This window comes from Pezoporus occidentalis, unplaced genomic scaffold (genome assembly GCF_034315485.1).
Source record: "Pezoporus occidentalis ecotype Australia unplaced genomic scaffold, CSIRO_AGI_Poc_V1 ctg13, whole genome shotgun sequence".
Lineage (NCBI taxonomy): Eukaryota > Metazoa > Chordata > Aves > Psittaciformes > Psittacidae > Pezoporus > Pezoporus occidentalis.
Genome location: NW_026913103.1, coordinates 9477395 through 9500737, shown reverse-complemented (window position 1 = coordinate 9500737; position 23343 = coordinate 9477395). Strand labels below are relative to the sequence as shown.

General features: G+C 44.7%; 1 protein-coding gene across 1 annotated transcript; it reads right to left on the bottom strand.

The window, feature by feature from the left end:
- Nucleotides 1-1175: 1175 nt before the first annotated feature.
- Nucleotides 1176-19835, bottom strand: SLC35A1 (solute carrier family 35 member A1). The gene is made up of 8 exons (XM_062608359.1): nt 19681-19835; nt 15935-16112; nt 10444-10603; nt 9912-10064; nt 7357-7423; nt 4132-4308; nt 3592-3726; nt 1176-1758 (listed from the first exon to the last, which is right to left on the bottom strand). The coding sequence occupies exons 1-8, from the start codon at nt 19694-19696 to the stop codon at nt 1628-1630; spliced, it is 1017 nt and encodes a 338-aa protein (XP_062464343.1). The 5' UTR covers nt 19697-19835; the 3' UTR covers nt 1176-1627.
- Nucleotides 19836-23343: the final 3508 nt, after the last annotated feature.

Here is a 23343-nt window from a genome sequence, read left to right as displayed (position 1 = left end):
GGTGTTACGTGTGCTGCCCTGAGTGATCAAAGTTCTCCCCTTTTGCAGTTGCCATTGTGTACTTAGGCCTAGTAGTACATCAGCTGCAGGTGCTCTGTATATTGGAACAAACTGAGTCAGATCAGGCCAGAGACTTATTCTGTGCGTGTTGTACTGCACTCTCCATTCTGTAACTTTAGCCAAGCCCAACTGCCAGCTGTCACCTCCTGTTCCTCACCTCTCCCTGTGTCACTGACCTGACAACAGGGAAGAAGAGGATTTGCTGCCCAACTGGTGGAACAGGACCTGCCATGTTCCCTCAGCTCTGTACAAGCAGTCAGACGTGGCACACAGAGCCATCGCATCACTGAATAAAGGTGGGAAATTACATGTGAGGTAGTGCAAGTGAGTGACAATATCTCCACCACCACAGCCTTCACTCATCACAGCAGCATGAGGGTGGCACACTGTTCTAGCTGCACAGTTGGCAAAAGGCGGAGAGGAGTGTCCTCTCCCACTGCAACAGCATTTGGTTTTGCTGTGCTTAACGTACCCTACTTTCAAGTAAAATCCAGATGGTTAATTCTGAAAGAATCTAACCAGGATACGAACTAGGTCATGTTTCTGATTCCACTTTGAAGGTGGATAAGTTGCCTAAATTACACCAGTTAATTTTTCCCTCAGTGCAGAGTTGCAGTTTCTGTAAGGGCTGAACTAAATGAGGCCTCAGAAAATGAGGGAGGAGGTTGAAATTACACAGTTGGCACTCCTACATTAAATCAAAGCCTAACATTCATTACAGGAAGTCCTTTCAAGCATCACTTGCTATGCACAAAGAGGTTTAGGTGAGAAAGTGTATAGATAAAAATCTCATCTGACAATGAGTAGACTCATTTGTACTTAAGCCAGAGATACAAGAACACACATGAACCTTCCCCTGTACAACTGGGGCCTGACAAAACGCACAGAAGAGAAAATCCCTCTGCCAGCTACAGCAGGTATAAAAAACATTTGAAAAGTCTAAGAAAATCTAGAACTTAAGAAAAGCACCAGTCTTTCATTCTGGCTTTTTAAACCAAACAGCAAGCGCTGCTTCTAATCACTTCAAGATAAGTAAGTGATGCCTGAAGGAAGCATGGTTATTCCTGGTGTAGTTGGGTCATCTTGTATGTATCACCCAGAAGAGACACTTCTCCTGTTGTTAATCAAACTGCAACTGCCAACTAGTTTAAGAGAAAATGCTGGCAGTGATTGCTCTTTTTAATAGATTTTTATGAAGCTTTTGGGCATTTCTGCCCTCAAAGGGCAAGGAAGTTTATCAAATACACAAAGAACCAATTTCCTTCTATTATATACATTATATACAATTGCGTATTCAGTTCCTTCATTCTGCTTTCCTTGTAAACGGGCTTTCCAGTTCGCTGTGAGTGAAGAATGTCTTCAGTAAAACACCCATCCAGCTCCTCGGCTGTGATGTAGCCTTAGTGTCAGCCACTGGAAATTCCCCATGTAAAACAAAATTAACTTCTGCTTTCAGTCTATCCCACTTCAACCATTCCATGACTAGCTTAAGGCTAATTTTAAAAAAATGCAGGTTTTTAAGTCCAATTTTTCCCTCCTGCCTGCATGTCCATTTCTATGGACAACGTCACACAGTAGCAAGCCTCTCTTTTGAATTCTTTGTCTCTGATGGCTGGATTTTTGTGGTGTCTTGTCGAGGTAATCCATAGAGGTATATAGAAACACACACCAGGAGAGCACCCAGGAAGAAGGTAACAGCTGGAAGGAGACAAAACAGTTTAAATAAACACCTCTGTATAAGAAGAAACCTTCAGAAGATTAAGCTATATAAACAGGACAATGAGTTGTTAATAATTCACAGAACCTAGATCATCCTCTGTCACTGAGGACTCTAGCATTTGCTCAGTCCCCACACTTTCAGTTAGTCTTGTATCAGCAAGAACATGGTGGTCGTCAAAAAAGCAAGTGTGAAACATTTCCTGCACTTCCAGATGCCATCCAGAAGGCTTACATTTCAATAAACTTAATCATAGAGACACAGTGGGTGTGATAAAGCGTGCGATAACACACCGTTTGTCTTTCCACATCTAGACAGGATTAAGAAACACTATTAATGACACTTTCTTAGAAAGATCACCAGTCCCATCTTTGGATTATCGCAGGAAAGCAGAACACACCCAAACCTAAAGAGCAAAGGCCTGAGCAGGAGCTACTAGGTATAGTATCAGACGCAGATTTGATCAGAGAGAAAATTATTTGTGGTTGCAGAGCAGCCAAGAGCAATTTGCTCTTTACTCTCAGAAATATTCACCACATATCAGTCACGCCCCCAGCTCCTGTTTGACTTGCTCTCATGTGGTGGTGTCCACAGCAAATGGGGAAGGCAGAAGTTAATGCAGTAGCAGGTATAACTTAACAGTGATGTGTAAAGCCCTTGCAAGCCAAGGAACTAAATTGGCACTGGCTGTATTAAAACCAACAAGAAATGATACCTTATCAACAGCAGTCTTGGATAAGCAGCTGTATCACACACTAAACTGCATCAGAAAGTGATTCATGAGTAAAGCCAACATGGCTTTGCTAAGGGCAAATCCTGCCTGACAAATCTGGTGGCCTTCTGCAGTGGGGCTAGGCCTTGGTGGATAAGGGAAAAGCAGCTGACATCATCTACCTGGATTTGTGAAAAGCATTTGACACTGCCGTGCATGACACCCTTGTCTCTAGCATAGATTTGATGGGTGGACCACTCCGTGGGTAAGGAATTGGCTGGATGGTCACACTCAAAATGCTGTGGTCAGTGGCTCAATGTACATCATAAGAAGGATGTGGACCTGTTGGTGTGAATGCAGAGAAGGACCACGAAGATGATCAGGGGGCTGAAGCACCTCTCCTATAGAGACAGGCTGAGAGATTTCGGCTTGTTCAGCCTGGAGAAGGTAACGCTCCAGGGAGAACTTATAGCAGCTTCCAGTGCTTAAAGGGGCCTACAGGAAAGCTGGAGAGGGCCTTTTTACAGGGACATGTAGTGACAGGACAAAGGGTAATGGCTTTAAACTGAAAAAGGGTAGATACAGATTAGATACAAGGAATAAAGTCTTCACTATGAGGGTGGTGAGGTACAGGCACAGGTTGCCCAGCGAAGCTGTGGCTGCCCCATCCCTGGAAGTGTTCAAGGCCAAGTTGGATGGGGCTTTGGGCAACCTGGTCTAGTGGAAGGTGTCCCTGCCCATGGCAGGGAGGTTGGAACTGGACGATCTTTAAGGTCCATTCCATTCCAACCCAAACCATTCTACGATAAAGCTGTATGAACTCATAAGCTGTTTAAAACACAAAGAACCTTTCCTTTTGAGGTTGTAGGATGCCTCTAGAAGAGCAAACCATAAATGCCTCTGAAAGCACAGTATCATCAGGCACCTTATGCAATATATTAGTGCACAGAAGTCCTGGAGAAGACAAAGTTAAAACCAGAAAAATACAAAGGAGATGCAAAAGACTGCTTTGGTATGAATGGCATACAGCCCGCTAACAAGCAGCCTGCTGGTCAGGAAGGAAACACGCACCTAGTCAAATCAAAGGCAAAAAGGCACTTACTTATCTGGAGGCCAAAGAGAGCGACTGATGCCACAGTTGAAAGAACAATGGCTGCTGCAGCAGAAAAGCCTTTCATAATGTTATCTGTGTACTTAACAACCACCGAGGTGTAGAGGCCACCTACACTGGCGAGAACTGGAAAGCAGATAAACAGGTTTCTGTTAGTAAAGGTGCAGTAGGTTACTCTTCAAATGCTGCATTTTACTCCAGTGGTGTACTCCTTGTTTAGGCTATGTCGACCTAATTGATGATTTAATGCAACATTCAGCAAAATGGGATGTCTGCATGGCATCTAGTAGCTCAGATACAACTAATTTAAAGATGATCAACCCACTACTGTTACTTAGACTGCTGCTTCAGCACAATTTTAAATTGGACAAGTGAATAATTTCCAAGAAAATGATACTTTTAAATAAAATCCTTCAAAGCACATTACAAAAAAGTGCATCAGACTGGATTTGTAGCTTTGTGCAATCAGTTATATCATAGTTAAAAAAAGCAAAACAATGTAACAAGATCCTAAAACCACAAGATACTTACAGATGACAAACCAGACGTAGCATGTGTAGCCATAAAAGAACCCTTTCTCAAGGACTTGGGCTCCATCTGACATGTACACACCAAATAAAGTCACCACAATCCCGGATAAGTACATCTGAATATTCCTCACCCACAAGGAAGTATCTGAACTCTTCAAGACCTTCTCAAAATAGACTCCTAAAAAGAAAAGAAAAAAAAAAGGGTTTCAGTGAGATGAAGTGTCGTTCTTCGAACACTATGAACCATGAACCATTGGTTCCACTGCAATCATCTTGTCCTACACACTGTTCAAAATGCCAAGGACTCAACACCACATCCTGCCAACGTATGTCTTCCACAACAGGATTTTAATGGGTATGGAATGTCAAAAATAGATTCTATTTCTCTTTACAGTTGTTGTAACAAATCATTGACAATTGAAACTACTCCTCATTTCTGTTTGATTTGCCAGGTTTCTGTCCAGCAGTTTCTTCTGTACAGTTCTACACCAAGAAAAAAAACCAAACCTTTCACCCTGGCACCTGGTATTTTATTGCCCGGGCAGTATTTACATATTTCAGTATGATGGAGAACAACTTTTTTCCCCTCCATTGGGATTCTTAGCAGTAAAAAACTGAAAACAGGGGTGGGACTGTATTAGCTCAGTACTGAGACTGAGAATTCCTCAGAAGCCTTGAGCTTGCAAAGTGCTTGGCAGAGCAGCCACATTCTGAAACCACAGCTTCAGGGGATTACAAGAGCAAATCAAAACTGACACTTCCTGATAACTGAAACTACAGATTGGTTTTGAGGAAATGGAATTCATTTTAATCTAAAGCCCTTGTTCACAGTGCCACACTGCTCAGCATTACTTTTATGCTCTGCCTCAATGAAATTCCCCAAATACCTTTTCATTACTCTACTTGGGAGGTGTATGTCAGGCTAAAAGGCTGACATTTGACAAGGCCATCACTACCTGCCTTTTTAACCACTGCTCCCACACCAGGATTCTGCTTATCTCTGGAATTTCCTCAGGATTTCAAAACACAGACAGCAGTTTGCTGGACTTAGACCGTCTCAGCCACTTCCACAACTTTCTGGTGTGAGCCCTCCTGAATAATTACTGCTGATTAATGTCGCCCAAGAGCCTTCATAATCATATCAGAACAGTATATAGAACTGACAAAGATGGCAGAGAGAAAAGATCTGTGAGTCAGAAGCCCTAAGCACACATCCCAAAATCCCCGAGGTAGCTTCAAGGAAGGTCTTGCTATATTTTTATTCATGAAAAATGCAATTTATAATTTAATACAGTATGGGGAATAAATCAGAGAACAGATTTATATTTCAGGGGTACAAATAATAAAAAAAAAACACCAAGGAAACATGATATTATCTCATATGAATACAGATTTCTGGAGGCCTTGGGTGATACGATTTAGCGTTAGGTGTCCCTGCCCACAGCAGGGGGGTTGGAACTAGATGATCTTAAGGTCCTTCCCAACCCTAACGATTCTATGATTCTAAGTCTAACATCAACAAAACCCCAGCATCCTTAACAACTGCAGTGCTTAAAAGAACCCAGAAGAATCTACCTTGAGATTTCTGCCAGCTGAGAAGGCCCACAAAGCACACACAGACATAATCAGGTACCAGAGATTTGGCCTGAGTATCAACCATACTTGTAAATTTTATAAACTAAGGCAAGGGTAAGCAAAGCAATGGAACTATGCTTTCAGATGTCTGAAAATGCATGAAAATCACCACTAGGCAAGATGAAGGAAGGAGCGGGTGCTGTTTAGGAGAAATTACTCTTCAGTACTGTTTCAAGTTACAAGGGATCTGCCATTATATATTTGTCGAATGCTTTTATAAGCATTGTTGGTCTGCCGGATGCTTGGAAATTATCACAGGATAGGTGGTTTGAAGAAAAAACTTATTTTCTGTCTCTGAGGGACAAAAACCACATAACTTTGTTGACTTTGCTGGAATAATATAAACCACTTAGCATGGTCAGTCCAGAAACTGAAGGTTCAGTGCCAAAATGGCTTCTTCATGTCTGTGTGGGAAGGAAGTAGAGGAAAGGAGTTTGAACAGTATTTATGTTTTCAACATGTAAAGCCCCAAGGGCACAAGGAGCTCCATAGAAGAAATGCTCTGTCCTCCCAGCTGCCTCAAAGCTACAGCTGTTGGTGAGGAAACACCCAAGCTGCAATCCTGTGGGAGAAGAATGCTGTATGTGTCTAAATCCTCTAAAGCTGCCTGCATCAGCTCTTTTGATGGTCTGAATTTGCAGACCTTTAGAAGAAAAGCTGTCTGCCATTTCACTGGGAAGACGCCGAAGAAAAGCGACACACTCCTCCTTTCCTCCCCTGTCAACCAGAATGTTTTCCACAAGTAATGACCGTGTATGCACAGCACAAGATTGGTTTTGCATGATTGTACAGTACTAGAGGTGAGTGACAGTACCTTGTTTTCTTACAGAAGGAGGGGAAAGAATCCAGTTCACAGACAGATAAATATGCCCCTATGAGCCAGTTTTCAAATAAGAAGTAATTTGCATTTCCCTATTTCTCAGCACCAGCTCACTTGTCCTGAAGTTCTTGTCTCCTTCTGCAGGAGCCAGAGAACTACCCTGAGGGGAAATGCTGGCTGTAGAACAAAACCAAACCAGACCTCCTTCATGTGGTCTATCTAGGCTTCTTGCTACTCATCTTCCTCTCTGCCCTTCTCATGCTGCCTCTGCATCTCAGTTAGATTTACTACCTACAGGACCATGGCAAAATGTATTCCGGGGCTGAGCTAAGTGCAAGAACAGAGCAAGAAGCCCCACTATTGCTGTATAAAAGAATGCAGCTATTTTGTGTGATCCCCATAAGGCAGCTATTCACTGTAAAGCCCAATTTATAAAACTGATGTACATTAATTAATTGTACCAAGTCATTACAGATGTTCCCTACAGTATTATTCTAACCATTTGAAAGATGCTTCCACATGCAAACCAGCCTTCTAAGCTGCATCACATAAAACCAATAGTACATGCTCCTAGTCATTTGCTTGACATGAGTGATCATGTCATGAATCTGCCGTAATTACTGCAAGTAGAAGGTAGTTATGAGTAGATGGTGTAAAGTAATTTTTTATCTTTTAATCAACAAAGGCAGCTAACTAATGTAGAAAGTTCTGGTTTAAACATCATGAGTGCAGTCCTTTGAATGTGCCCTGCATACAGAAATAATACTATACCTGCAAATCCTGAACACAATACAGCAACAGCAATGGCTCCAAACCCTAGCCATGGATTCTGCTCCACCTGCATGCAACATCAACCGTTATTTTAAAAAGGACACAACATTTCAGTAATTTACAGTAATTAATTCCAGAGCTCCTTTGTTAAGTACAACAAAATGATTAGCATTTCATTACAATGTAAAATGTACTTGCTTAGCTAGAGCTGTCCTTTGGATTAGCCTGGGATAGCTGTGTGAGGTTTCATTGCCCATGTGTACCCTTAGCAACCCCTGCCATGCACAGAGCACTGTCTCCTTGGAGGTGGGTGTTCCTCCCAGCTGCTGGACCTGCCCTTCCCACTAATGCCACTGACCTGTTGCTTACGTCTCAGCTGCTGAAGACACTTGTTTCTTCCTCGAACAGGATTAGGTCAGTGCCTCTGAAGGGTGTGTTTAAATGACATACCCACACCCACCAGGCACTGGAGTTTCCCTCCTGATTTTGCCAAGTATCACAGTATGCTAGAGATTGGAAGGGACCTCGAAAGATCATCTAGTCCAATCCCCCTGCCGGAGCAGGAACACCTAGATAAGGTTACACAGGAATGTGTCCAGGCGGGTTTTGAATGTCTCCAGGGAAGGAGACTCCACAACCTCCCTGGGCAGCCTGTTCCAGTGTTCCGTCACCCTCACTGAGAAGAAGTTTCTTCTCAAGTTTAAGTGGAACCTCTTGTGTTCCAGTTTGCACCCATTACCCCTTGTCCTATCATTGTTTGCCACTGAGTAGAGCCTGGCTCCATCCTCATGACACTCCCCCTTTATATATTTATAGACACTTATAAGGTCACCCCTCAGTCTCCTCTTCTCCAAACTATAGAGACCCAGCTCCCTCAGTCTTTCCTCATAAGGGAGATGCTCCACTCCCCTAATCATTTTTGTTGCCCTTCGCTGGACTCTCTCCGGCAGCTCCCTGTCCTTCTTGAACTGAGGGGCCCAGAACTGGACACAATATTCCAGATGGGGTCTCACCAGGGCAGAGTAGAGGGGAAGGAGGACCTCTCTCGACCTACTAACCACCCCCCTTCTAATACACCCCAGGATGCCATTGGCCTTCTTAGCCACAAGGGCACAGTGTTGGCTCATGGTCATCCTGTCGTCCACTAGGACCCCCAGGTCCCTCTCCCCTACACTGCTCTCTAACAGGTCGTTCCCCAACCTATACTGGAACCTGGGGTTGTTCCTGCCCAGATGCAGGACTCTACACTTTCCCTTGTTATATTTCATCCAGTTATTCCCTGCCCAACTCTCCAGCCTGTCCAGGTCTCGCTGGGTGGCAGCACAGCCTTCTGGTGTGTCAGCCACTCCTCCCAGCTTAGTGTCATCAGCAAACTTGCTGATAGTACACTCGATTCCCTCATCTAAATCGTTGATGAATATATTAAATAATACTGGTCCCAGTACTGACCCTTGAGGCACTCCATTAGTTACAGGCCTCCAACTAGACTCAGCCCCATAGACCACAACTCTCTGGCTTCTCTCCTTCAGCCAGTTCGCAGTCCACCTCACTACCTGATCATCCAGACCACACTTCCTCAATTTAGCCGTGAGGATGCTGTGGGAGACTGTGTCAAATGCTTTGCTGAAGTCAAGGTAGACCACATCCACCGCTCTGCCATCATCCATCCACCGTGTTATTTCCTCATAAAAGGCTAAGAGATTTGTCAAACATGATTTCCCCTTGGTGAAGCCATGTTGACTGCCCCTCATACCCTCTTATCCTTGATATGCCTTAAGATGGCACCAAGGATAAGGTGTTCCATCACTTTCCCAGGGATGGAGGTGAGGCTGACCGGTCTATAGTTACCCGGGTCCTCCTTCTTGCCCTTTTTGAAGACTGGAGTGACATTTGCCTTCCTCCAGTCCTCAGGCACCTCTCCCGTTTCCCAAGACTTGGTAAAGATGATGGCGAGTGGTCTAGCAATGACTTCCGCCAGTTCCCTCAGCACCCACGGGTGCATCCCATCTGGACCCATGGATTTATGGATGTCCAGATTGCTCAACTGATCTCTAACCCATTCCTCATCGACTAAGGCAAACCGCTCCGTTGACCTGACTTCATCTAAGGTCTCAGTGGTACAGGGCTCTTCAGGACTGCCTGCAGCAGAGTAGACAGAGACAAAGAAGGAGTGCTTTGATTCAAGTTCTCTGCTCCAACAGCTGCAATTGATACCAGGGCCAACTGCTGGAAACACTACTCAGATACCCCTATGATGGTGCATTAGGCTGCTTATGATGACTGTAGTAATTTATACTAATTGTAGCAATCAGTTGCCTTTCCAACCAGCAAGACTGGAGCAATACCACAAGCCTGCCTCAACTGGTATGCAATAAATGTGAAAAAGAATGAGCAGACTGGTGGTTATGTTGTAGATGAAGTGGCTGGAAATAAGAAACAGACACTGCTCTGTGGGATATAATAAACTTCACTGTAATCCCAGCTGCTGTGAAGTGAAATACAAAGTATAATGCAGTATATTCTTCATTGTGAAGTGGCAAAATGTAAACTCTTACCTGTACTTTCGTAGCCTGAGCAGGCTTCCACTGAACAAGAGTAACACCACCGCACAGCATGAAGACAGAGAACCACTGCAGCTTACTAAGGGTACGGTTTAGCATTAGGACTGTACATAAAGCTGTACAAGGGATCTTCAACTGGTACGTCACCTAAGGTGGGAATATAGTTTAGAGGATGTGGTTTTATAAACTCCTCCAAACCAAGAAAACAAAATAGAGAATTCAACTACAGAATGACAAATACAATTTCATACTGACTTCCTACTGATCCCTTGGGTTTGGTATCATTGCCGATTACAATAAAGTGAATTTGAAGCGACTCCAGCAGTGAGCGGGTTAGCTGAGCAGAGCTCTAAAACAGACAGCTCTAAAACAGAGTGTATGCTCCGAATATAACAAAGCATCATCTGGCTTTTAACACTGAGGCTAAAGAGAGTACCACATGGTAGGCAGACAAATACCTAGCCCACATGCCTCATGAAACAGGAAACATATTTACAGACCAGTTACTGACAAAAACATGTATTACCTGGTAGACTGCTGCATCCAAGTTGCTAAGAGCCACAAACGCCATATTGTTTTGGAGACCATATACCAAAGATGGAACACTTAATTTTAGCAGTTCTGTAGGACTTCCAAATACATTTTCTTTTAAAGATGTTATTAACCTTGCCAGACTTCCAGTTTCTCTGCAAAAGAAAGTATAACAGTTCTCTTAAACTGATATTTGTTAACAGAAATCAAATCAATGAGTCCTATGGGAAGGCTGAAAGTTTGTTCTCAACAATCAGTTGTACCCTCTGCTTATTAAAGATATATTAAGAGAAAAACAGTGAGGTTATCAACAAGTAGAAACCCCTGAAGGTGAGGAAGGCATTCTGGAATGAGGAGGTTAGATGCATTAATGTGTAATAAAGTAAACAACAACCATGAACACTGTAAACAGTGGAATAAGTCACTAAGCATACAGGCAGTGGGACAGAAGGCTGTTGTTTTCCCTCCACCCTTTTTTGTGGGGATATTAATATTTGTGTGTGATGTCAAATGCCTGTGCTTTTCCAGTTCCCCTTTAAACTGGGCTTCACAGCACAGACAAAAAAGATTGTACCCTTGCACACTACTGAGCTGGAAACACCTTTCATTCCTCAGCCAGCCCTGTTTTCCTCTTCTCTCTTGTGCTGCAGGAGATGCTGGGCCAGCACCAGCCCACATCTGAAGAGGTCTGGCAGAGTGTGCGGCAGCTCCCTGTCACCTTGCACCTTCACACATCTCCCACATGCAATTACAGCATGTGAAACAGCAGGCAGTGGGGAAGAACATGCTGCTATTTGCTTCTGTCCCTTTTTGCAGCTTGCTCCTCAGCTTATTAAAGCTGACCTTTGCACTGTTCACCCTTGTCACTGGCACATCAATCTGACATTCTTGCTTACTTGTCACTGCCACTAAAGACCTCCAGTTCCCTTCCCAGCTCTCCCCAAGTTCCATGTTCCCCCTTTGCATTGCTCTCTTGCTTGGTCACTGACTAATACCAACATCCTGTCCCCTCCCACAGGCCTCTCAACGTGCAATCTGTATTGTCTTTGAATTCAACGCTCCTGTTGCTTCCATTACACATGCATATGAACAAATGGCTCATCCTCTTCTGCATTCCAGAAGCCCAGTTCCCCACATTTCAACCATAACTCAGCTTCTTTCTTTTTCACAAATGTGTGTCATCTACCTGCCCCAAACTCTTCTAAATAATTACCAAAATTAGCCATCTCTCTATGCCCCAGGCTCCTTCACTAACCACCTTGCTCCTGCATATTTTCTGTTCCTGTAACTCTGTGCTCCAGGTTCTTAAAACTTTTTCTCTACAAAGATTTAGGTACTCTACCCTCTCATGACCCTTTCATCCAAGTTTCTCTCCTAGAGATGTACAAGAAAAGCAAGAGTTCCTGGTGATACCAAAGTGCAGCTGGACTGAAGTGCTTCTATCTGAAATATATAACTGCAAATAACATGTAATTATCAGAGATATAGGTCAACTCTGTGAGACTAAGAAGTTAAAAAATACCACACAGTAATGGCTTCTTCTATTTGCTGATACTAAGGGAGACTGTTAAACAAGAAAATAATATTTAAACTATACCTGTTTCTGTTCAGACCATGCTCAGTGAATTAGCTGATTTAAAGTCAAAGTCACAGCAGAAACAGTAGTGTCTGTCTACTTTGACTTCCAGCAAGGAATTTCATCAATGAAGAATAACAGGTGTCCAGTAAGCACCATTTTCACTTAAGGTTTCGAGAGCAAGAAGATTAACTAGTTCATCTTTGCAGTGGGTGTGCTTTCTGAAGCATGCACTTACCAAGAGTCTCTTGATATAAGTATATCTTAAGTATAAAGATCATGTGGAGCCAGATATAAATCTACACAAAAAAAAGAATTTAAAACAAGCCTCTGTGAACAAATGAAAATTAAAATAAGGTGTCCAAAGATTACATTGCAAAATCAAATAAGAAAATAAAAAATCTAGCTTGAATTGAGTGTTTCTGATGGTGATCTAGATTCAACTTAAAAAACATACTCTATTTTCTTCATAGGTCTGAATGAGTGAGAGATACTAATAACAATCAGTTCTGCAACAGAAACATTCATTCATTAGAAAAGCTGAAGTTAAAACTAGAGTTTGCAAATCTCCTTTACTTTTCTTCACCCATTGCTAATTATGTACCATCTAAGAATGTAGACAATGTAATTACCAGATGGTGAATTGGACTTCAAATAAATATGAGAAGTTGAGAGTACAGTTGAGTAAACAATTAACACAGTTTAAACTATCATAAACACCTCTTTTAAACGACAATCTTTTGGCATTCATCCATTCAATGTGCCTTCCAGGAGAAACCTTAAAAGTAAACACAGTGGAGTAAGAATGTAAGAAAACAAATTCTGCAGGCAGAACAAGATAAGAGTCATACCCCAGTATCCTGTATGTAGCATTATCAGTGCTGGCTGGTTCAAAAAGGAAAAGGTACCCACCCAAATGTATCCCTCTGTACAGAAAAAATGGATCATATATGTCATGGTTTAAACCCAGTCAGGTAACTCGTTCACTCACACCCCCCTTCTTTCCCTCCCCCTACTCCTGGGGGGACAGAGAGGAGAATCGAAAAGAATGCAACTCCCACAGGTTGAGATAAGAACAGTTTAGTAACTAAGGTATAACACAAATCACTACTGCTACCACCAATAACAACGATAAAGGAAATAACAAGGGAAGAGAATACATTATCTCACCACCAGCCAACCGATAACTCGCCCCCCCCCCCCCCAGCCTGACCAAGCACCAACCGATACCTCCTCCAACCCTGCAGTCCCAGCCCTTCCGGCTAACTCCCAGTTACATCCTGGGCATGACGTGCTGTGGTATGGAATACCTCTTTGGTCAGTTTGGGTCAGGTGTCCTGTCTCTGCTTCCTCCTGGCTTCCCCTCCTCCCTGGCAGAGCATGAGGCTCACAAAGTCCTTGGCCAAACCAAAACATCCTTGTTATGAGCTCTGTTCCCGAGCCGAAAGTCAAAATACAGCACTGCACCAGCTACCAAGAAGGAGAAACATGACTGCTACTGCTGAACCCAGGACAATATGCTATCTCCTAACTGGTTATTAAACTACAAAGGCACCTTGTTTGGAGTGAGAAAAATCGGTTAGGACTTTGAAACTGGAGGAAGCTGTAAAGAAGTCACTGAAAGAAACTATGCTGGAATTTATGCTGTTGAGCATATTTGTAAGTGAACTAAAATGGGAGATTACTAGGAAATTGGCAAATTTTACTGATTATACTCAATTATAAATGATACGCAAAAAGAAACTTTCAATAGTTCTTTCACTACACTGAGCAGAATTCACTAGATCTTTGGCCATCTGAGAAACAGCTCAGTTACCTGGGCGGCAAAGGAAGGCACCCGGACCCACCAGCAACCGAGACATCCTGCCATTAAGAGATGAACATGGCCTGACGAATAGTGTCTGCTGGTGCCCACCTCTCTCCCCACTATGAACAAAAACACACCACTGGCTGACTAAATCAGAATAGATATTATAACCTTTATTATAACCTTCAAACAACTCAGTGACTCAGACCCACCCCATTTTAATTGGCAAATAAAGCTCAGTTGTCAATAAATGAGAAAGAATCATAGGAAATAACAACTCCATACTACAGCAACCATCTCTAAAGCAGTTACAGGCATTTGGAAAAAAGATGTGAGTAGCCTTACGAGAGCACCAGATCAAGGCTCAGCTGTGTTCACAGAAATGAGCAGAACGCTATGAATCCTTAGGAAAGGGACTGAGACCAACAGAGAAAGCACCTCTCTGCCTAATGCCATGGCATGTTCACATCCTGAATGTTTCATGAAGCTCTGGATCCTGTTACGAAAAGGATGTAACAATACTGGAAATGCTGTGGAGATGGGTACTAGGATGATCAGGGAAAAGTTAGAGTAGAACTCTCAGCTTAGAAAATGAATGAGTTCTGAAAACACAATGTACCTGTAGAGATCAGAAAATAAAAATTAAAGGAGAAGAATTATACTTGATATCTGTCAACCCAAGAAGACAGAATCCAGTGACACTGCTAGACAAAGTGTTCATTAATAAGTACTTTTTCACATACCATGTAGTTACACTGCAGAAGTCATTTCACAGACACATTAGGGACTAACAGATCAAAAAGAAACAGGACAATCGCACAGAGGACAGGATTGTTAGGTGCTACAGCCACAGTGTGCACATAGCATCCAGGCTGGGAAATCCACAAGCTTCTGCCAACAGCTAAAGAAAGTGCTTGCCCTATTGCCTATACTTCTGTTATAAGCATCCTCTGCTGGTTACTGTCAAAGGGAGGACGATGGGCAAAATGGATCTTTGGCTGTGCAGGGCTGTTTTAAAAATGTAACAGACTTCCAAATTAAAAGTAACCACCACTATTGAGAAACGTGGGTTGCTACAATCTCCTGAAAGCGGTCTGGATCAGCATCCACGCTGGCAACAACACTCTGAGAACCACAGTGGAATCACTCATTGGCAGAGACCCTCTTACCAGCATTTTGTGCTGGAAGAGGGAAAAGCCCAGGGTGCATAAAAAGGAAAACAGAAATCGGCCACCGGTCACACTTGCTTTTTCTAACACATTACATTTAATGAAAGCTTAAACAAAAGGCAGCTTGCCACAGCTGCCTTATCAAATCCAAATATTGTCTCATTTCTAAAACAAGCTATAATGCTGTTTTGATGTTAAGTAGACATGTTCTGATAAAAATCTGAAGTATACCATGTGACTCCATGATTCTCTAGCACAAAACAACCAGGCTTCTGATGTACCAAAAGCCACAAAGAGATAAGCAGGGGCCCTAACAGCACAAATTCTCCTACAACAGCAAGAATCGGGCTTTGGAAAAGTAGAGAATATAAAGATTCTTCCAAGAAGAACGTAGCACATGAAAGCTGAGGGCCTCCTTACTTTAGATGCTCACATGTGGACTGAAGTTCTAGTTCTTAGCAACAGTTTGGGATTACAGAAACTCTAAATATTTTCTGTCCACTGTTTTTCAGCATTGATTCCCCAGCTTAAGAGAGACAGCAAAATGCCTGCCTGCAACACTGTTTGGGAAATTTATGAGCAGGAACATTACAATTCTGTATAACTCAGCAGACGACGGCTCACAGTTCAGCTTTCACCTACACCAATGAAGACCCAAAACATCACAGACAATCCATGCTGACATTTTGAACCTATTCCAAAGCATAACAGAAAAACAGAAAATATGCAGAAAGGACACACCTGAATACTGTGCTGTTTACAAAGCAGTTTCAGTTGAGGAGAACTCACAAGCTCTAACCCGCTCTAAAATGACTCTTCCACAGCATGACTGTCCAGCCACATTCTCAAATATATTTGTACTTCAGTATCTGAGAATCTGAGGTTAGAAGCAAGGATTTGTTTTCAAAATACTGACTGGCATTCCCACACTTACTTAGCCAAGATGCCCACACTCAAGAACAACTTGATAACTTCAGTGATGCACACAGCCGTCGTTGAAAAGTACAGTTCTGTCCCCACTGTCCTTGTGTACCGCAGCGCGACTGTGTACGTTGCAGCAACCAGGGTCATCACCGTGAGGCAGTACAACTTGAACAGTAAGCTGACATTTTCTGAAAGAAAACAAAGATGACCACTCAGCATGCCCTTCATTTTAACTTAAGGACTGAAACAGGGTGTTCTCCAGCTGGAGCACTGTATCAAACGCTACTGTGGCAGCATACAATAATTAGTGTTGTGAAATGCTTCCTATAAACAGTTTAAGTCAAATTTTTAAAGTCCCTTCTCAAAGCAGGTTGTACAGGAACACCAGCTGTTTGAAAATAGGATGTCCTCTTGCCCTCATAATCGTCCTCCATTCTAGAAAACTAATCATAGACTGATATTTATGTAATAGTAATCAAACCCCCTTCCTTTCCTTTCCTGCTCCTTAGGTGACAGTAAAAGCCTCCTCTGACCCTCTCCACGTAGCATATTGAAGTCTGACACAAAGAGCGTTGGCAGACTATTAAAAGCAAAAAGAAAAGTATCAGCAGAGAAGGGATTCAATCTAGCAAATCTTGATAAGTAAAGCAGCATTTCTTTCAGCCTTATTTTCCGCCTGAGTTCACAGAAGAGAATTCTGCTCAGGACAGTGGTGGAACTTCACACAAAAGGCTTTCCTGAAAAATTACTGACAATAGAAAACACTGAGGTTATTAGAGTCATTAGAGGCTATTAGAATCATTAGAGGATATTAGAATCACAGAATGGTTAGGGTTGGAAAGGACCTTAAGATCGAGTTCCAACCCTCCTGCCACGAAGGGTTATTTACTTACTGAAGTAAATTAAACCATACAATGAGTATGTATCATATGTGTTATCCCCACTATCTTCCCCACTGCTACAATGGAACAACAGTAGCAATCTTTGTAACAGTTTTGCCCCAAATCAACTGCTATCCTGCATCATCTGGGAGTCAGCCTGTCTCAAGCCAGCTGGTGAAAGGCAGTTTTCCACACAGCTGTCCTCCTCCGTGGCTTGAGAGTTCCATTGGGTGAATGTGAACAGTTCAGAGAACAGCTCAGACTGCATCCCTACCATTAAAAGAGAACAGAGACAACTCCAAACAGGACTGCTCTGCACAAAGGCATGACTTCTGTGACATGAGACATTAGCAAACGGGTAGTGTCTACAAAACCTGGTAAATTGCTCTTTATTACATACAGCATCTGATGGCTGGATGTTGGTCACTCAGCAGCATCTTTCAGGCCATTATCTGAATATTCCAAAGAAACATAATTCTAATTGGCATAAATTTATATTCCTGTGATGATTAGGGAATGAGCTAACAGTTAAGCTCCAGGCAGATCTGTAATAACTTTGTTCATTTAATATGGGAATGAATTGCTGAATCCAGTGCAACTGATGTTCAGGTTCACTTTTCTTTCCAGTCAACGATGTCTCCTATTGCATAACATTTCTGCAAGGTACAGTTAATACCTCCTGCTGCTGCCATCGTTTAAATTAGCTACTTCCTTACAGATAAAAATCTCACCCACGTCAGTAACCACTTTTAAAAGGTAGAGCCAATTAGTTTTTGGACTAACAATGCTTAGGAGAGACTTACAAGCTATAATCCTTTTTTAAATTACATTTGGATCGTGGGGAGGGGTGGTGGGAACCCAAGGCCACAAAAGCCAGGAAATAAAGTTAACCCAGCCCAACCTTACAAGAACAGATTTCCTAATGATGTTTTAGTGCTGACAGAAATTATAACAACTTGGTTTTACATGTTAAGATTTTAAGCCTATGCTTAAATATTTACCAAATTTTTTTTTACTTTTAATTTACTTTTTTTTACTTTTAATTTACCAAATTAAAACTAAATTTAATCCCTGCCTATGTTAACTACTCTTTGAAAATAAATAAATAAACGAATGTCCCAGTTTGGCAGCAGTTTGTAAACTAAATGCAGCAGGATACAATGAAACTATGATCATGATCACAGAATCAGCTCGGTTGGAAAAGACCTGTCAGATCATCAAGTCCAACCACTACCCCAGCACTGCCATGACAAACAGTAAACCATGTCACTAAGGGCCTCATCTACATGGTTTTGAACACTGAAGAATGGTGATTCCACCACTTCCCTAGGCAGCCTGTGCCAATGCCTGACCACCCTTTCAGAGTTCTAGCATTATGTGAAAAGCTGATTGTGGTTGGTTTCTCCAGCCTGGCTCACTTGTCTGTATCAGTACCAATGCAGCGCTGGGGACTGAAGGGAAGCTTAGTTGGGGTACCCATATCTTCTTGCTGGTAAGTCTGAACTTAAACCGGCTTAGAAATTAAAACAAGCTTAAAGTTGAAAGAAGATGCTGTTTTCTTTCTCAGAGTTTCTTTCACTGGCTTCAGTAAATCCCACTCAAATGAAATGGACAGAGGAGGTGGCCAATTTCTTATCAAAGTAACAAGTGACAGAACAACAGCTAACAGCCTCAAACTGCTCCAGGGGAGGTTTAGACTGGAAAAATGCTTCGCAGAGAGGGTGACCAGGCACTGGCACCAGCTGCCCAGGGAAGCAGTGGAATCACCATTCCTCAGAGCGTTCAAAACTGTGTATATGAGGCCCTTAGTGACACGGTTTACTGGTGGTCGTGGCAGTGCTGGGGTAACGGTTGGTCTTTTCCAACCGAGTTGATTCTGTGATTCTATGGAACGATTTCCAGCAAAACGGACCAGACAGGCCAAAAGCCTCAGGACACACATGTGGGCCTCCGACAGGGCTCACACAACCGCTACTGTAAACGGAAGCCCAAGGCACGGGGGGCACACACAGCGTGCGGCCGGCCGGGCGGTGGCATCTCACACCCGGCCCTACATACGCTGCGAACAAACCCTCCTACTCCTGGCCCCTGTCCTCCTGGGGTTCCCCTCTCCTTTGAGTCTGCTGCTGGGATCTGCGCGCCCTGAGCAAGGCCCCGCATGAGGGTGGCAAGCAGAGGCTCAGGCAACGACTTCCTTCAGCATTTAAGCCCACCCTGCCTGCCCCAGGGCTGCGGGAGAGCCGGGGTTCTGGCACCGCCGCCCACACTCCAGCGCACCCCAGGGGCCGGCGGTGGCTTCAGTGACCTGCAGGGAGGGTGCCGAGGAGCGGCGGGGTCTGTCTCCACACCACCACCAGCGCCCCGGGCTAAGCCCCGAAAGCGATGCGCTTTCACCGTGTTCAAACGCCCCCAGAGCAGGTACCGGCCCACAGAGGCACCGTCGCCCTTAGGGCCACCTTCAGCCGCTGCCGGCTCCGGGGCGGCGGCGCCATCGGCGGCCCAGCGAGTCCCGGCGGCCCGTTGCCCCGCCGGACGGCGGCTCACGCACACCGGAGCGGGAGAAGCGGCGGCTCCGCCACGCAGCCCCGCCGGCAGCCGGCGGACAGCGAGAGGGCGGGAAGGGAGGCGTGGGGGGAGAGCGCCCCTCCCCGCCAAGGTCCCCCAGAGCCCCTCTCCCCCCCGTTCCCGCGGTGGTGGCGCCCGGCGCCGCAACCTCCGGCAGGGAGGATGGTTCCACTCGCCCTGCCCCGGGGGGAGCCGCTGGCTCGCGGGTCCCGCTTCATCTTGGGTGGGGGCGGGATTGCCCCCCCTCTATGTCCACACCTCCCTCCGAGAGCCACGGTTCCCCCTGACTGACCAGCGCCTCCGCCCTCACCTTTCGGCGACGACATCGTGCCCGCGGAAGGCGCCAAACTGGCCGCGCCAGAGCCGTCCGCCGTGCCTCGCCGCTCCTCCCATTACACCATAGAGTGCAGCGCCGCCGCCGCCTAGAGCGCCCCGCCTCCCTCCCTCTCTTCACCATCGAGTCGGCGGCCCTTCCGCGCGGATAGTCTTCCCCCCCACCCCAAGCCTTGCCATGGAGGCGGAGGGTTGTGGGTGGGGCGCCCCCTGGCGGACGGTGGGTGTCTTCCCGCCGGCCGGGTGGGTTACCCTCCGCTTTTACCGAATTTAGCCTTTCCCCGTGGAACAAACCCGGGGAGCTGGTCGGAAGGTACCCCCAGGCTCATCTCGGAGCAGCGCCGCCTGCCCAGGGTGGTTGCCGGGCCCCGGGAGGGGCGAAGTTGTGGGGGCATCGCCAAAGGGCGAGGTGAGGGGCGGACGGCGCAGCAGCTTTGCTGCCGCAGCACGAACCTCGATTCAGAGGCTGAGGAGACCCGAAGGGCTTGGGAACGGCGCCGCGTTCAGTGTGTGCAGCGATGCGGGCAGTCATACACCGCCGGGTGGTATCAGTGACCGCATGGGTGCGTGCGGACTGCACAGCAATGCTTAAGGAAGCCGAGGGGTACGCTGCGGTCTGTATCTCCTGCTGGCTGTGTGATGTGTCAGTCTTGTATCCCCCGAACAGCAGCACCTGAAAAGGATGAAAAACCCAAACCCAGCTGTGAAGGGTGGTAGTGCTGATGGGGAAGTAGCAGGAACTTGTGCCAGAAACAAAGGAGGAGGTGGGACTATCCCATTCAGTGCCACCTGCGTGAAGTTCTGTTCAGCCTGTTCAGGAAATAACACCTCCCCTGTTTCTTAATCACTGCGGAGCTCAAGCAGGAGCTACTTTAACGCTGTTCACCAAAACAAGCCATGTGTTGACTTTTCGTCTTCTCTGTTTTCCATTGGCAACTGGATTTTAGATGTCTGCATTTAACTTCCACGTACAACGAGTAGTCTGTGTAGTCCTTTTGTATTCCATTTTCTGATCAGAACCTAAGTACTTAAGAGTAGGGTTAATAACATTGTACAGTAGCAAAGAGGAGTCAGGGCAGGAATGGCTTTAAATTGACAGAGGGTAGATTTAGATTAGATATTAGGAAGAAATTCTTCCCTGTGAGGGTGCTGAGGCACTGGTACAGGTTGTCCAGAGATGCTGTGGATGCCCCATCCCTGGCAGTGTTCAAGGCCAGGTTGGACGGAGCTTGGCTTTGGGCAACCTGGTCTAGTGGAAGGTTTCCCTGCCCAGGGCAGAAGATTGGAACTGGATGAGCTTTAAGGTCCCTTCCAACCTAAACCATTCTGTGATTCTACAAAGAATAAAACCTGGTAACTGCAAATGTGTCACTTTGTTTCCAAACCCCAGACCATGAGTCTGTGCACCGCATGTGTATGGTCTTGTCCTCACGAGTACACTCACCTGTGCACCAGCAGAACCAGATTAAACAAAAACCAAACCCAAGTTCCAGTGGGCATCAGCTGAACTTTGTCTCCCCTTTCACATGACTGAAACATTTTGAAAAGTAACCTCTCCCTTTTTTCTGAACTATTGAATTATTGTACTATTTTATTGGCAGTAAACACCCACGAGTTCACACACACATTTCTCATAGCCGGGAGTAAGTTCATAGCTAACCAACATGTTTCTGCCATGCCAAAACCAAGATGTAGATTACAGTTGTATTCCCCAGTATTTTAAAACACTGCAGTATCTTCTCCAGTGAAAAGAACAAGCAGAATAAAAGGTTTTCTTTACAATAAATGTATTTATGGATTCTTGAGATACCAGCTTGTTGGTTCAAAATAAGAACTTTAACATGAAAGGTTCAAAATAAATCATGATAAAAAATACAGATGTAGCAACAAAAAGTATTTAATAAAGCAGCAATAGGGTATTTTTTTCTTGATGAAAAAGAAGCTGCAGCTGCTAATAGCATTCATACTTTTAATAATAAAACTGAAAACTGGTGCCAGTTCATAATTTAAAAACATGGAAGAGCAGCACATCTGTCTGCTAATGCTCAGTTTATTTTCACATAAGAGAAAACCACATAGTGGAAAACTATTTAGCTAAGTTCTTTCTGTGCTCCTGTCCTTGGAAACAGATAAACAAAAGGAGAATGTTGTCATGGACAATGCCACAGGAGAGTCACCCAGCAGCTTGGATCTTCAAGCTTCATTGTACAGGTTTGTGTAACAACGGAAACCACACCACACCACGCTGCACCTGACTGAAAAAGAGATTTGGAAACCTTAGCACATTGTGTGCCATCACAGATGCACACTTCGACATTTTGCAGATAACAGCTTCTGGAGCTGTTTGTTGTTGTGAAAAGCATCTCTGTTTTAAAGTATCCCCTACTTGCATTTGAGATGTTTCATCTTGAAGCTCATGATTCACAAACAGAAATACTAGCTGCAGTTGCTTTGATAAGACCTGGCATATATTTCCCTGCCACAACAAAATAAAGCTGAAAACCTTTTCCTGTTGTGCTTTAGTTTTTCAAACATAAGTGAAACAGAGCTTTTGAAAAGGTGCCCTGGAGATAAGGTCCATGGTTTCAGCGTGCTCACCAGCACACTGTTTAGTTGATGAATACAGAAATTGCTAGAGACCTAAAAGGCTGCCAGAGCCATGGGAAGTAAATTTTCTCTTCCCTGCCTCCCTGCCTTGGCCTACACTTGTGATGCCTATTACCCTGCAGAAACACTTGAGTTAATGAATGGAGAGGCCCAAGGACTGAGAGTGATTTACTTTTGCTGGTTTTACTTTCTTGACAGTTCTGCTGTAAGGGTGGAGCTGTGACATTCAGGTGACTCTCATCATACCAGTTTTATTTCATAGAATCACAGAATGGTTTGGGTTGGAAGGGACCTTACAGCACACAGAGTTCCAAACCCCTGACATGGGCAGGGACACCTTCCATTAGACGAGGTTACTCAAAGCTCCCTCCAACCTGGCCTTGAACACTGCCAGGGATGGGGCAGCCACAGCTTCTCTGGACAACCTGTGCCAGTGCCTCACTGCCCTCATAGTGAAGAATTTCTTCCTAATATCTAATCTAAATCTACCCTCTTTCAGTTTAAAGCCATTCCCCCTTGTCCTGTCATTACATGTCCTTGTAAAAAGTCCCCCTCCAGCTTTCTTATAGGCCCCCTTCAAGCACGGAAGCTGCAATAAGGTCTCACTGGAGCCTTCTCTTCTCCAAGGTGAACAAGCCCAAGTCTCTCAGCCTGTCTCCAAAGGAGGGTTGATCCAGCCCCCTGAGCATCTTTGTGGCCTCCTCTGGACTTGCTCTAGCAGGTCCACATGCCTCCTACGTTGGGGGATCCAGAGCTGGATGCAGTACTGCGGGTGGGGTTGCACAAAAGCAGTGGGGCAGGACTACCTCCCTTGACCAGGTCATGCTCCTGTTGATGCAGCTCAGGACACAGTTGGCTTTGTGGGCTGCAAGTGCACACTGCTGGGTCACATTAAACTTTTCATGAACCAACACCCCCAAGACCTTCTCCATGATGCTGCTCTCATTTCACACCAACGGGAATTATGCCTCCACAGGAGCTGCAGCATTGCCTCTGTATCTCATAAAAGCTACTTGTCTTACATTATTCTTTC